This window comes from Epinephelus moara, chromosome 11 (assembly GCF_006386435.1).
Source record: "Epinephelus moara isolate mb chromosome 11, YSFRI_EMoa_1.0, whole genome shotgun sequence".
NCBI lineage: Eukaryota > Metazoa > Chordata > Actinopteri > Perciformes > Serranidae > Epinephelus > Epinephelus moara.
In genome coordinates, this window is record NC_065516.1 from 32,284,950 (window position 1) to 32,300,761 (window position 15,812).

Genomic DNA, 15,812 nt, shown 5'->3' on the forward strand with positions numbered 1-15,812 from the left:
CTAATTATATAAGTCATTTGTGTAATTTAATGGATGGATTTGCCGTTTTGTGCTTTAATCAGATATATATGACGGATTTTACAATAATATATGTTGATTTTAATTCATTTGTAACTCAAGTGAGTATGTTTTAAATTTCAGCTGCAGAAACTGCATTCCTCACAAATACTAGACATCACAGTCCTCTGACCAAAATTCCACGTGCGCTCCAGCCTGCACCACAATATCCGACAGTCCCTAAATGCATCATCCCCAGCATGACGGAAGGGGGGAACCCCGGCGGTGTGACGTAGCAGAGCAGCCTGAGCGGTGAATCCCCATCCAGTCCTGAAACACAATGAAGCAGCATCACAACCTCCTCGGCGCGTTTACATGAGAGCCGCTGATCCAGAGACGCTTTGGTGCATCAGTGCAGGTAAATGCTGCTCAAAGTGCAGGATACAATGGGAGCAGACAGCAGGGCGTGTGCGTGTGTGTGTGTGTGTGTGTGTGTGTGTGTGTGTGTATCCCATACAGGAAGTCATGTGATGCAGCCTAAAGCTGAACACCTGTTAACAGCAGCAGTCAGAGCAGGTGTGTGATAAGCACAAAGCATGTTCCTCTTTATCTGATATCACTGCGCCGTGAACGCCTCACCCGCAGCTGAGTTTACCCAGTTTTTCCTAATTTCATCAAATTAATAATCGGTAATAATTTTTAATGTTGATGCTGGAGGCGGTTTTGTACCAAGTAAGAGTCCTTACTGCCTCACTTTGGGGACCTCAGGTATCGTACAAAGTGTTCCTCACGGGCATGGGGAGATTTTGGGCAGCTGAGAGCGCATCCACTCCTTCACTATAAAGTGTAGATGAGCAAAGGGTTAAAAGAGGCGCAGCTAGACGCCGGTGGAGCTGAAGTCATCCGGCAGAGCGCACAGCGAGGAGGAGGAGAGACACAGAGAACACCTCCAAAAACACACATCTAGGACGACTCGAGCTGCGGATCTGCGCTCTGCTCCTTTTCCGTTAACCATCATTGTGTTCCTTCTCTCTCCCAGTCCGGCACAGACATCCAGAGGCGCAGAGAGGAGGTGGAATGAGAAACAAATAAAAAAAAGCAAACGCGCAGCCCAGCGCCCCAACTATGGCTCCAACGACGCTCGTCGGGAAGCTCGCCCAGCCTACCTCACAGGAGCGGGCTGTAGTGCAGGATAAGAGGTCTGCTGCGCTCCGCCGAGTGTGAGACCAGGAGGAAATATCACCTGACAGGCGGCCCGCCCCTCGGGGGACAGAAACAGACACCCTCGCTCCTCTCAACCTGGAAACTGGAGGCTGGAAACGGCCCAGATCTGCCGTGCGTACAGTGCGCCTCCTTTCCAGAACTCTCCTGTGCTCACTTTCTCCTGGAGAGCAGCGAGAAGCAGCAGCAGCGTCTCTGAGCAACTTGGGGGAAACTTTGGCCCCCGGATTACCTGCCAGTGCTGAGTGTCCATGCGGGGAGCGCAGTGAGCATCGTGCGCTCTGCTGCTGGGGAGACTGGAAACGGTGAGACATCAATAAAAGTCCCGCAAAGTCTCGCAAAGTCCAGGGGCCACCGCAGCGAAGATGCCGGTCCGGAGGGGCCATGTGGCTCCGCAGAACACCTTCCTGGACACCATCATCAGGAAATTCGACAGTCAAAGTAAGACCATTGTTTTCTTACCTCTGTCATTAAAACCCACTTTTAATAATTGACTTGTTGACTCAAAAGCTGCTGGAAAATGGCATCCTGATGATGTTGGCGCTCAGTTGACATTTTGTTTTGCAGAGATAGCCTCGATAATGATGTTTGCTGATGCATGGGTAATAGGTGGTGCAGTGATGCTACAGCAGCTGAGGTTGGAAGATGTGTGATAAGTGAGCAACGTAAGAGCAGAAAAATGTGGCTTTTCATTTTAAAACACACCATAATAACTAACATGAGTGTTTATTCAATTAAACTGACTTTTAATTTACCAATACATTAATTTCTGATCCAACATCTGTAGATTTAAAGTGCTCAAGTCTTTTATTTGTGGATCTGAACCCTGTCATTCATGTCTGATTCTTGTCCTGGGCCATATTCAAAGGCTACACAGCACCAGACTATTAAAAAATCTGATTACTTTTGTTTCTGTACATCCCTTTGTGCTCTAACACCACACTCTAAGTGTCTCACGCTGCTTCTGCCATGACTGAATTTGCCAGAAACAGCAATCTGCAGAAAAAAAAGAGTCACATTCAGGTGCGTCAGGTGAGATGGGATGTATTACCTTTGATCACGTCCAGCATACACACACCTCACAGACATAAAGCTATTACATGCTTTGTTTTGTTTGCCTTCAAAGACAGAAACAACATCAATATCCTCTCAATTAATCCGCACTAAGTTATAAGCAAAAACAAACAATGTATCCGAGCTGCTAAATCTTTCATGGAGCCCAGGGGCCATGCAATTTGAAGCTGTCTATATTTCAGAATACACAGGCTCCATCCGTCCTCGCCTCCCTGCGGCGGTGTTATCTTTGATGCAAATCATTCATGTTTTTTTTTTTCCATCTCTGAACGTGTGACCAGACTTCAAACGTGCCTCAGCGGCCACAGCGGCACGTCTCCTGCGGAAATTCACCTCAGGGCTGACGATGAGGATGGTGATGGTGATGGTGATCATGGTGGTGTGAGGGAAAGTGGACGATGTGCACCAGCTCAGGCTTCGACAGCCGAGAGACATTTATATGTAGTGTTTAAAGAATCTGAGTGTTAATTGCTCCCATCAGGAGCAGATAAGACTGAACTCTTCAGGTCCTAAAAGCTTAAAAATATGCTGCTGCCTTCCTCCACTCACCATCTGCTTTTGCAAGTGATGTCTTGCTGCGTTCGTGACACCCAAGAGTCACAGAAGCAGCCGAGCTTCAAAGGTGAAGGGGTGGATTTGGTGCAAAAACACCCCCTTTTTTTTCCTGACACAGAGGCGCTGAACACGACTCCACACAAGTGCAGTCAAGTTGAATAATTGACGTGGAGTTGGGTAATTGACATTAATCCTGCTGTACTTATTTTCCCCATCCTGATAAGCGTGGATAGCTCTGCAAAGGTGAACATATTCTCGTGCTCAGTGAAACGCCGCCGATTCGTTCCACTGAGTTCATATCTTAAATGCGTCTGTACAGCAGATTTGCATGGGTTCGGCGTGTGGCAGGAAGCTTCTGCGTGTGGTGGATGTTTATTTATGAGCGGAGCGCCTCAGTGTTGTTGGAACGTAACCCACAACTGAGAGGCAGAGAACCTCACACCAGTGCTCTCCAAATGTTTTCCCATTGACTCATATCTTCAGAATAATTGTCTATTGATTGTTGCGGGCTTTTAGTCGGGCTAACCAAGCGTGCCGATGATGGTGATGACACGCTGGCTAATGGCTGTGGGTAATGAACTAATGGACAAGGAGGAGGAGTGTCAATGGACGCCAGCAGCTGTTTAGACACCAGAGCTGTTGCCAGAAATTTAAACAGAGGAAATCTGTCTTCTGGAAGGCAAACTCTATTGATTGAACTTTAAGCTGCAGCCCGGTGCAAAGATTTGCCAATACTGCTGCGTATTTCTGCAGAATAACTCAAAGTCCCCATTTCAGTCTCTGAATCCACTCTGACCCCACTGCTCCACATCACCGAAACCTGAGCCCACTCCTGAGCAAACTCTGCACATTTATTCACCTGATCCTCCGCTGTGTCTTTATTGTAATGGAGGCTGGGTGTACTTAATGTGGGAAGCAATCAAGAGGAGGCTTATCCTGTTTGTTCAGCTATACGGTATGTGATGGAAACCGTCTCATGCGCGACGTAGTGAAGAATAAAAGCCACATTCATGGCAGAGTGAGCACGGCGGAGCCATTTCTCATCCAGGATGGGACTGCTTTTAAAATGATGCACTGTGGATACTTGACGCTCGGCTTCGGTGGAGATGATCAAGGAGCGAACAATGGGCGTCTGTTGTCACCACACATCACACCGAGACCATTTCGTCCTGACATATTGTGTGAGAAATCCCGAGGACATGTTAATAAGACAGTGACAATTTGTTCAACCAGCTCTGTGGCTTCATTTAGAAAACGGTCTTGGTATTTGTAATGCAGTTAATAAAAAGGGACTGCAGTGTTTGTGTCTTTGCAGCACCTTGTTTCTTGATCCTTTTGGTCAGTTTTATTTTCAGCTAATGGACACACAGTATTGGGTCTGCAGTTTGCAATGTCTCAGCAGTTTTGTCACTCCATTAGTTGACAATAAAATTAACCAAAGTGACGATGTAAGATTATTCCTTCACTTTAATTTCAACTTCATCACTGCAGTGCTGCCTTTCATCCCACATTTGTCTTGGGTAAATAAACACATCGCTGCTTTACAGTCAAGTTTTATCTTAATGACCGAAGCTGAAATCCAGAAATACTGTGTGTAAACTCTTAATTTGAAACTGTACCTGAGCGCATCCTGTGTCGACACGGACTGGTGCTGTGCGTCTGCTTGCTAACATGCTGCTCACTGTGCTGTGTAGACATTCACTCCAACGTGTTTTCTGCTGGTTTGATAACGTGCTGTGTGCTCTCTGTGAACGGTTTCATTAGCTTTTTTGAATTATGAGTTAAAAGGTCATATTTTAACGATCTATAGCACATGGTCTAAAGCAGTGGCTCCCAACTGGTCCAGCCACGGCGTCCAGATTTGTCCTTAGTCATCAGTAAGGTCGACACAGTTTAATATTTTCAATGCCACGTTTGCGTTTAGCCGTCAAGCTAGTTTGTTGTCTTTGTTGAGTAGCTGTCCGTTAGTTACTCACTCTACAAGGAAAGTGCACTTCAAAATAAAAGCTCTGTACCAGAAAATTCACTGACACATTTACGAGTAACTTGCGGTCCCTTCAGAATGAGCCTGCGACCCACTTTTGGACCAGGACCCACCAGCTGGTAACCACTGGTCTAGAGTGCATTTAGGGTGCGTCCAAGTCCACTTTGGCTGGTTTAATGTTGCATAATCTGTGCGCAAAGTGAGGCACAAGGGGCAGAGGTTGTATTTAGACAACAAATTGTAAAAATAATGGACAGAGCTACCGTGACATCAGCCATTGGTTTGTAGACGCCCATTTTGAAGCCTCTAATTTCGCTTTTCAGTTGTCGCCATCTTGGTTTTTTGGAGCCAGAGGTGAACTTATTTGGGCGAGAAGCTGGCGCTGTGGAGGAGTGAGGGATCGATCTGAATGAGAAGCTTAGGAAAGTATCGACAGATCGTCTGTTACTCAAGGTGGCCACGTCCTTAACCATGCATAACTTTAGGACTTAATAAGATTTAAACTCACAGTTGTCACAGAGGGGTAAATTAGCCAAAACTGCTTTTGTGCCAGGCTGTAAACATGTTTATCTCGGCTGTAAAGTCGGGCGTTTTAACATGGAGGTCTGTGGGAATTGACTCAATCTTGGAGCCAGCCTCAAGTGGCCATTAGAGGAACTGCAGTTTTTGGCACTTCCATTTTTGGCTTCATTTTTAAGCCCAGGAGGTTGTCACTTAAATTTGGTCCTTCAATTATTTACAGGTGTGTTTTGGACGTAACGTGAATTCAAGCAATTTGAGTGTCGTCAGGTGAGCCTGCTACTTGGCGAACTGGAGAAGCGAGCACTTTTCTGCTGAGAGTAACGAGAATCTGAATCTGAAGTTACTATTGTTGCTCAAAAAATGAAAGAATTTAGATAATTTTTCTTTAGTTTTTAGTGAAAATTTGAAGGAAAACTGTAAAACTATTAAATTAAGAAAAAAATAATTTGTCAAATTGTCAAGAATCACAAAAATACCCTGAAACACCGTGATACTATTTCAGTGCCTTATCGCCAACCTCTCACGTACGGCAGCTGTTACAATCAATTCCTATGATACAGATATTTATATGATTACTGGAGATGAGCGAGAGGTCAGAGCTGTTTTACATATCGATTATTGACATGTCCACTGAAAGGAAATCAATAGGGAGCGTGATCTTTGCTAATTTAGAAAAATGACCAGGCCTGATGATCCAGACACAGGTGTGAACACATCTTGAGGCAAAGAATATCCACACTAATATGACGCTAAATTAATTTCTGTTTCCCAGCTCTGTTCTCATCAGGGGAGCGATTCTCTCCAGGCCTTCTGCCTCCTCCCCAAAATGTCACTACTGATCAGATTTTGACCAAATTTCTGGGAATATCCTGCGTTATTGCCCCGTAGTGACATATCCAAAATGATACGCATAATATCAGATAATCAGATTTTCACAGAACTTGCCTCTTGTGCTCTGAAATTGCAGCGACTGGCCAAAGGCTGTGCGATTTGTCAGGAGACCGACTCATTTGCAAGTGTCTTAAACAGAGGATGCATAATTCATGAGGGACAACATGTTGCCTTGTTTTATGTTTGTTCTGATACTTATAATGGACAAAAAAATAATTAGATTCAACCTTTATAAAAGAGGAACTAATTAGATTAGTAGCAGCGTGCATGTGAGCCTGCATGGTGTCCAGCTCAGGTATTTGATGCACTCTCCTCCCCTGACTTCAAACCTTCTCTGCTTACTGTACACCGATCCTCTGTGCGTGTATCCCTCTCTGCTCACTGTACTCTGATCCTCCATGTTTGAAAGCCTCCTCACACATCAGACCGCACAGACAGATTGTGCGCCTCCACCGAGCAGCACATTCAACCTCAATATGAGGTCATAGCAACCGTATGGGTGATGCGTTGTTGTCTGTTTCGCCGCTCCTCAGAGAAGACTTTGCCCAATTACGAGCCTCGGAGCCACTGTCCTCCGGGGAGGATGTTACCATTCTGCAGCTGAAGTACAAACACATCGTCGCCATGGCAACTGCCCCCCCTCTCTGACTCCCCCACCCACACACCCTCCCACCCATCACACGACCGCACACATGCACACAGAGCAGGGAAAGGTGCAGTAGTGGGCATCTCCAGGTGATTTTACCTTCTGTCTTTGAGAAGCACTTCATGTCTATGGCAGTATTTTAAATGTTAACTATTACAGCGTGCTACAGCTGCTTCCCACAGATGCATCTTACTCTGATAAACAACACTGACAAGTGATTGGCTCTGATTTAAGGAGGACTGATTGGTTAGAGTGAACCAGCTGTGAGTTTTGAACTTTAGATACAGAGAATGGAAACATGTACAGAAGTATTAGAGGCATGGCTTAGATGGAATAATACATGTGTAGGAGAAGATCCTGCTAATAAGTGTTGTGTGTGAATGCAAAGCCTGATGTATACTGTATTCTTCCTCTGTGGTACAGAGCTATATATTGAAAACACACACTGTTGCACTGGGAGAAAGTCGGTGTGTGACTAAGTACGTTTTCTGAAGAACTGAAGTTACAGTTTTAAAGCGTACTTGTGTTTATGTATTCACATTTTCTGCTACTTATAGACTCCTTTACTGTTAGTAAACTGTATGACATTTTTGGTGGGCGGGGCTTACCTGGAGGCAAAACAATTCTCCGCAGACATTAGCTAGCACTAGCTAGCAAGTCCTGTTGACTTGTTTTAGACGATGGAGGAAGATGATGTGAGTGGTGCGTTCAGAAATACTCACTCTGGCACAAACTGGACCATCCATAAATTTCGAAGCACTGTCGAAATGTGCTGTTCGGTTATTCAGAGCACCGCACTCTCAGAGCAGCAGAGCACCGAGCGGAGTGAATGTGTGATTAACTTTACTGTTCGTTAATTCATATAGAAATATAACGCTCTGTCTCTTCCACCAACAGGTCTCTCATTTTAGTGTAGAGCGTCAGACTGAATTTACCAACGCACCATGTCAGGTCACTCACTCTCCGGGACTGCCAGTGTTACTTGAATAAGTAAACACTGACCAACGGGACCAGACTGGCCGACCCGTATGCTCTCACTCAGTGGATGGATGATGTCACAGGAAGCCAATCTTACAAAGGAGGACCACACTTGTTTGTTTTGCTATGGAAGCTAACGTTAGCTAATGTGCTAAAAAGTTAGCGTTCCAGAGAAATCCAATATTCCTCTTAATCCCTCCCCAGTTTCTGATGAGGTGGACATGATAACCCTTAATACACATAACCTTATTCATCCCTACAACAGGAAATACTTTTTCCCTAACCTGATATGAAGTGTGCGCTGCACATGTGAGCATTTTTGATGATGGCCTCCGTCCAGTCCTTTGGTCTTATCACATTTAACCATAGTTGTCTTTGTTTTTGTTGACGGGCAGTGGCGGCTGGTTTTGAGCCATGACTCCTTCTATTCTGGCTCCCAGTAACACAACAAGACGAACACATTTTAAGACTCCTGTGGAGCCTACAGCCCTGGGATAGTGGTGTGTTGCCTCAAAATGAGCTCCACTCTCACCAGCTGTAACATTAGAGTGATGAACACATTAATGCATCAATTTTGGGAGCAGTTTATATTCCAGCAAAGGAAGGGGATCAATAGGCTTCGGTAGCTTCCTTTATTTTGAGCTCAGCACAAAAAAGCCCACATTTACCTCCGTTTAAAAAGATTTAATCCTGGCATGGACCTTAACAGGAGAGACTGAGGAATCCCCACGAGGAGCAGCAGAGAGGAACGCCTATTTCAGGACAGACAGACATGCTCTGTGCCACATGTAGAGTACACATTACACCGTAGAGGCAGAATTATAATATCCAACCAAGGACTACATGATAGCCATGCTAAGAAGTTCTAGGAATACAGAAAACATAGCAGATAAACAACTTTAAATTGAGACTTTAAGTGTAAAGGTGCCTTCAACATCCCATAATTTCCCTCTCCAGCTGGTGTCAGTCAAACAGTCCTGTTTGCCTCCAGCAGCAGGTCATCCACCTCAGCGTTTAGAGCTCAATGCTTCTGTGCTTCCTCGTGCTTTGATGAGCTCGGCTCAGAGTTGCGTAAGGCGCTGAGCCTTGATGTTCCCAGGAAGATGCAGGGAAGAGAAGTCTTTCTGTGCTTCTGGGAGAAGACATGTACGTGCTGCTGAGTACATGCAAATGTTACACACACAGCAACATACTGTATGACTTATGGATTAAGCTGTGAGGAGACGTTTGAGGGCTCTATCTGCAGGCCTGCTTGTTGGATTTGTCTAATTTGACTCCTGCTGGGGCAGTGATACTGTACATCCTGCAGCTTCATGGTCGTCCTCAACGTGTTTAATTAAACAGTCTCAAAGTTCTTCTGTTGCTATAGACGAATTCGGCGAGCGATTTGTGTATGCCGCCACAAGATGGCGGCATACACAAATCGCTCGCCGAATTCGTCTATATTGTACCAGACACTGGGACAATATGACAGAAAAAGAGAAAGCAGAATGCCCCAAAATCTGTACATCATTTGGAAAACACTTGATAGTTGCCAAGGAAAAACTCACCTGTCAAACCCGGCCGCTGCGGCAACAGCCTTGTACATGGGGCGCCTGCTCTATCCACTGATCCACCGACGCCCCGATGTTACTATTTTAAGTCACATAACGTAGGTCGGGTAAAAATTCAGTGTAAACAACCTATTTTTGTTACTATGCTAGAGTCGAGTTCACTGAATGAATGTTTAGCTGAGAAATCTGCTTCATTTGAATCCATGGTATTTTGGAAATGCTCTAATTGCAAATCAAAGATCCTCAACAATGCAAACTAAATGTGGTCCTCAATACTGACACAGCAACAAGCTGTAATCCACTTTCAATTGGAGCCAGTAACATGAAGCTATGCAACAGCTAAAGTCACATGTTTGGAACCGTACTTGATTTATTTTAAAGTAGATCCTAACCATGTTTATTTCCCTAAACCTAACCACACTAACTTTACAATAATTACATAACTGTGCATTCAGGACACATCGTCATTCGTGGGGCACTAATGTCTAGGGTACCATGCAGACTGTTCTAAGAGGATACGTTGTTCTATGACTGAATACAAACTTGTAGTGCTTTGTGGCATGTAATGTTAGCAGACACACACCAACCCGTGACGACGTAAAGACATTAACAAGTGCTTGAGCAACACTTCAATTGCGACTCTGCGATAATGTAACTGGTCATGTTGTCACGTTGTTGCTCACAGCATTACGCCTTGTTTCCACGTACATGTGCGTACGGAGACGAGGCAACCGGAAGTCCATTTCTTCTGATGGGAATCTCTGTGATGTCGGATGTGCCAGCAAAACTCCGCCCCTCCGTAATATTTCAGTCTGGAATTTGACGACTTTTGCGGTGGATTTCGGAGAGACCGCATGACACTATGCGAGCTTAGCTGACAGGCTGTTTCCTTTTAATTCAGTTACCTGTGTTGATCCGCAAGTGAGTTTATTTTTTATTTGCCGCTGAAGAAGAGAGATGCTTTCTCCCTACAACCTCTTCTGTCATGTCTTGATGACATCAAAGACTGGATGGCCTTAAACTTTTTAAACTTCAATGAAAAGAAAACAGAGGTGATGGTGTTTGGTCCAAATAGCTCCTGTGAAACCCCCCCTGTTGATTTGGGCCCCTTGGCACTATATGTGAAGCCAACAGTTTCTAACTTGGGTTTTAAGATGGACAGTGGTTTTAAATTGGAGCGTCAAATTGGTGCAGTGGTTAAGTCCAGCTTCTTTCACCTTAGGCAGCTGGCAAAGGTTAAACCTTTTCTTGCACAAAAGCACTTTGAAATAGTAATCCATGCCTTCATCACGTCCCGGCTGGATTACTGTAACGCACTTTATTTTGGAGTCAGCCAGTCTTCCCTCGCACGTCTCCAGTTGGTTCAGAACGCCACTGCTCGGCTACTAACTGGAGCACGTAAGAGGGAACACATTACGCCCATTCTGGCCTCCCTTCACTGGCTGCCCGTGCACTTTAGAATTCATTTTAAGATTCTTTTATTTGTTTTTAAATCTTTAAATGGTCTCGCCCCACCTTACCTCTCTGAGCTGCTTCATCCCTACGCTCCTGCTCGGTGCCTCAGGTCAGCTGATCAGCTGCTCCTGGATGTACCGAGGACTAAGCGGAAGCTCAGAGGGGATAGAGCCTTTTCTGTGGCGGCCCCCAGATTGTGGAATGATTTACCTGTCCACATTAGACTGGCCCCCTCACTGTCCGTTTTTAAAACCAGTCTTAAAACCCATTTTTACTCCTTGGCTTTTAACCCAGCATGAGACTCTGCTCTTGTTTTACTGTTTTATTGTTTTTATTGTTTGTCTTATGTTTTTATTTTTGTACAGCACTTTGTTTCAGCTGTGGTTGTTTTTAAAGTGCTCTATAAATAAAGTTGAGTTGAGTTGAGTTGAGTTTAGTTTTAACACATTGTGAATCTGAGTAATGTTATTCTGTTAGATTATGGTCACACATTACATACAGTCAGATCGTCGTTTAGCCGTTCATATGTCTTTTTAATGAGATATTTCACCAAACGTGCTACGTACGTGGCAGGTCCTGTTTCCGTCTTAGTAATGATCCAAGTGCATATTTCAAATTACCGGATGGCTACAGGTAGTTTCTGTCAGGTTTCTATGCATTTGTAAAGACATGCACCTCATTGCGTTGGACACTAGAGGCATCATACGTATATTTACGCATCTGCGGACACCAGTCACATGTAAGTGGAAGTGATGCTTAAGATTCCTTCCAGAGGTAGCATGGTAGGATAAACAACATGGGAATATGTTATTTCAGACTGACACAAAGTTGAAGTTTTTCAAAAACCGAAATGATTCAGGGCTTTTGAGGAAACATTGGGGGCCGGGGCCCCAGAAGCCACCTCCTGGCTCCGCCTCTGTTCACCGGTGGTTAGTTTTATTTCTCTGCTCCATCTGTTTCACTCAGAGGGTGCAAACGCAGCAACACTGCTACACTGAGCTGATGTCAGGAGCAAGTCAGTGCCTCATGATTGCACTTTATTGGTGTGAAATCACACTCTCTGTCTCTTCTCCTGTCTTCTTCCCTTTCTGTCGTTACACACACACATACACCCACACGTTACCAGGCAGGCTCACAAAAGAACACACACACACACACACACACACATACTTGTAAACTCTTGGAGCTTGTAAACACTGCCCTCCCTCTCCACCTCGCTCCTTCCTTCTTTCTGCTCTTTGTCTCCTTTGACAACCTGTTTTCTCTCTCTCCCCCTCCCTTCCTCCTTCCCTCCCTCCCTCCTCCTCTCCATCTTTTCGGTGGCCAGCAGATGCCCGCTGTGCTGCAATGCCCAGCCGGGTAACATGGCACCTGCTGGGCGGTGCTGAGAGGGAAGAGGTTGTGTGTGGTTTATGGACTGGGCGGTGCTGAGAGGGAAGAGGTTGTGTGTGGTTTATGGATCCTGTGTATGTATGTGTTCATTTACAGAAATGTGATCGGACCAAATAAAAAATCTGCCAGAAGGGAAGCAAAGATGACTTTATTGAAACTAGCAAAAATGAGTCTGCTACTAAACACTGACTTTAATTCACGCATATTATGTTAATGTTCAAAATGTTAGCTAACTGCTGTGTAACTGTTACCACCGAGTCAGTTTGCCGACATTATGACTTTTCCATAATTGTGCTACTATTACATTATGTTTTAGCGTTTACCATTATCCTGTAATTGCCAATTCTGGCCAACCTGACACGCCAGATGGTTTGTTACATGGAACCATCTGAGACGGCGTCACTGGAAACTGTTTGGAAAAGGGCAGACACTTTCAGAAAGTACTTGGCAGGTGATTGGATCGACCATCTGTCTGTCACCGTCTATCACGGACGCCGAAGCTTCTAGAGAGGAGTGAGAACGTGTCTTTCATCGAGAAAAGCCTTCGTCGTCTTTGAATGAAGATAAACTCCCCAGTTCAGATATAGTTGATCCATTGTTGTTGTTGATGTTTGTCTCAGCACTTTATTCTTACAGTAGTTTATCACTAAGATGAGTCTCTGGATTCATTTGCAGACTTTATATTCAGCCGTTTGTCTCCTTTAATTCCTCTTAAACCAAGTAGTGTGCACGTTTCACCAGATGTATTTATATGTGTTTCATGATTGAAGTCCTCTCTCATGCCCTATCGAAATGATCAATGTAAGGAATATAAGTGATCCACAAAACAATCATGTTCTGACATTTTCAGGCAAGTTTACCAGAGGTCGACAGATACGGATTTTTTATGGCAGATGCTGATACCGATGTTTTGCCATCAGCTTTAGCCGATGACCGATATGTACTGCCGATGCATTCATGTTTAATCTGCGTCCTGTTTTGCTTTGTAGATTCTCTCCTCATGTGTGTGATGTTCCTGTCTTTATGTGTTTTCCCGCCTGTTTTCTGTCACACCTGTCTCGTTAGTCCTTCCCTGTTCCCAGAGTTCCGTGTTAGTCTAGTTTGCTCCACCCCAGTGTTCCCCTCCACACCTTTGCTGCTCTGCATTTAGGTCCTTCCTGATCTGATTCCTGACACTAAAACTTTCACAGCACAATTATCATCATTTTACTCATGCTCAGTTTGAGGACATAATAATAAATGTTGTTTCTGCATGCTGAGTGCCACCGTTGTTGTTCCAGTGCGACTTCCATTTTCCCAGTTCAGTGCGCAATCTAATTCTTCCATCATCAGTGTAGGGTCTACAAGTGAAGAGGGTCAGGGCCACATGTGAAAAATTAGTTTGAGTTCAGAGTTTAAAGTCAGAATTTTGACTTTCTTTATTCTTAAGTTTCAGGTCAGAATTTAAAGCTTATCTCAAGATTTGCTTAAAGTCTGAGTTGAGGTTTCCTTGAGATAAAATCGCTTGTAGAAAACATCCTTAAGTCTACTCCTTAAGGTTTCCTTAAAATGTTTACTTAACGATTTAAGTTTTTCTCCTTATCTTGGACTTGTACTTATGAACTGGTTGAAGTTTGTTAAACCGTTGGACCTTAGTAACCAAAGTAAGAACAAAAACATAAAGTACCTCTGACTCCATCGTAACTGCAACATGTCTATGGCGATAAATGAGAAAAAATAAGACTTCCTGAGAAGAGTGTGTCACGACCAGGAGAACCTGATAGACACACTTAATGATTAGCGAATAATCTTGTGCTACATATTTGACCAGAAGTCAAATTATGATTGTGACCTGCTGATGTCAGGTCAGTCAACTTTCCCAAAGCTGCACTCTTCCACTCTCATTATAGTTAATGATTACTCTGTGGTTTTGTGCAATGGGATCTTTCCAGTCAGATATTGGCAAGGTGTTTCATTTAAGCTTTAAGGAACAAACTTGAGGTGTTTCATGCAACCAGCCCCAGAATTTTGAGCTTAGATCCCAAAGTTTTGACTTTAAACTAAAAAAAAAACAAGACGTTTTGCACATGTGGCTCTTCTATAGTCCATTGTTCATACACAGCAGGACAGGGTTGAGCCCATAACCCACACACAGGTATTACCCATCATGTCTGCGTCTTTTAAATGGAGCAGATGGAAGCTTGATAACTGCTCAAGAGCACACATGCAGGAGTGATTGAAGGAGCCCGGTCTCACTCCGAAGTCATTGAAATCCAACGCTCAGGCAGTGACTTGCAGCATCAAAAACCAACCAAAAAAAAGCGTCCTTTAATGTTGGCATGATAAGCGGCCGGTGGCAGTTATAGTTTAACGGTGCCCTGGGCGTCAAGGGGAAACACGGCGGGACGACGACAAAAGATAAGGCGGCGAAAGTCTGAGTGGGGTGGATGGGCGGGTGGTGGATTGGTCCAACAAACCACAACTTTCTTTTAAGAGAGCAGTGTTCGTGTCCCGTAAGATTCTAAAGCTGTTTTTTGTTCCTAACCCTAACCACGTGATTTTATTGTTAAAGGGAAAAAAACCCCGCCAGTTTGCAGTGTTGTACTGACGTAGTGCTTTTATTTTGAAAGAGACTGTATGTAAATGTTAAATTTCCTGTGAAAACAGAAGTGTATTTTGAAAAAAGACAATGCATGTATGTGGACGTGGAACCAAATGTCAATAGGTGATGAAGTCAGAGTGAGAATGTGTTGGTTGAAGAAAGGGAGAGTGTGTTTCATTCAGTGTGACCACCCTCATTGTCTCAGCAGCTTCCAGGATTTGAACTGGCGACCCTGTGGTCAACAACTCATTCACAAACACATAAACCTGAACAATAATTCAGTCTTAATTGCTTTATTTTGGCTGGTGTGAACCATGAGAGAACAGTTAGTCCCAAACCAGACATGCTTCATCCCGGAGGAGTTTTGGGTTGTCTCATTATTCCACCTATAAAAATAAGACAGGCTTGGAGCACTGAGGCACACAGCGGTTTCAGCTCCTTGTCAAAGAAGCTTTGATGAGGCGGCATGCTTTAGCTGCTGAGAGAATCCAACTTGTGACCCTGTGGTTATCAATCTGTCGTGACCACCGGGACACTGGAGCACAGTGGCTCTGTCAGGTTTATTAATATTGCAGGAGACATTGGGTCCATAAAAGGCTTTGGATCTGAATCTACACTCACTGGCCACTTTATTAGGTACACCTTGCTAGTACCAGGTTGGACCCCTTTTTAATTCTTGGTGTCACAGATTCAACAAGGTGCTGGAAACATTCCTCAGAGATCTTGGTCCGTATTGACATGATGACATCACACAGTTGATCCATGATGAGAAGAAGGTGCTCTATTGGACTGAGATCTGGTGACTGTGGAGGCCATTGGAGTACAGTGAACTCATTGTCATGTTTGAGATGATGTGAGCTTTGTGACATGGTGCGTTATCCTGCTGGAAGTAGCCATCAGAAGATGGGTACACTGTGGTCATAAAGGGATGGACACGCTCAGCAACAATACTCAGGTAGGCTG

The 15,812-nt window shown here is 44.4% G+C and overlaps 1 protein-coding gene across 1 annotated transcript in view; it reads left to right on the plus strand.

Annotated features, from left to right (window-relative positions):
• Window positions 1-442: 442 nt before the first annotated feature.
• kcnh2b (potassium voltage-gated channel, subfamily H (eag-related), member 2b) overlaps window positions 443-15,812 on the plus strand; it is a 378,008-nt gene continuing 362,638 nt past the window's right edge. The window contains exon 1 of the mRNA XM_050057165.1: window positions 443-1,659. Coding sequence (XP_049913122.1) covers window positions 1,584-1,659 — 76 coding nt within the window. The 5' untranslated portion in view covers window positions 443-1,583. The remainder of the gene's footprint in view (window positions 1,660-15,812) is intronic.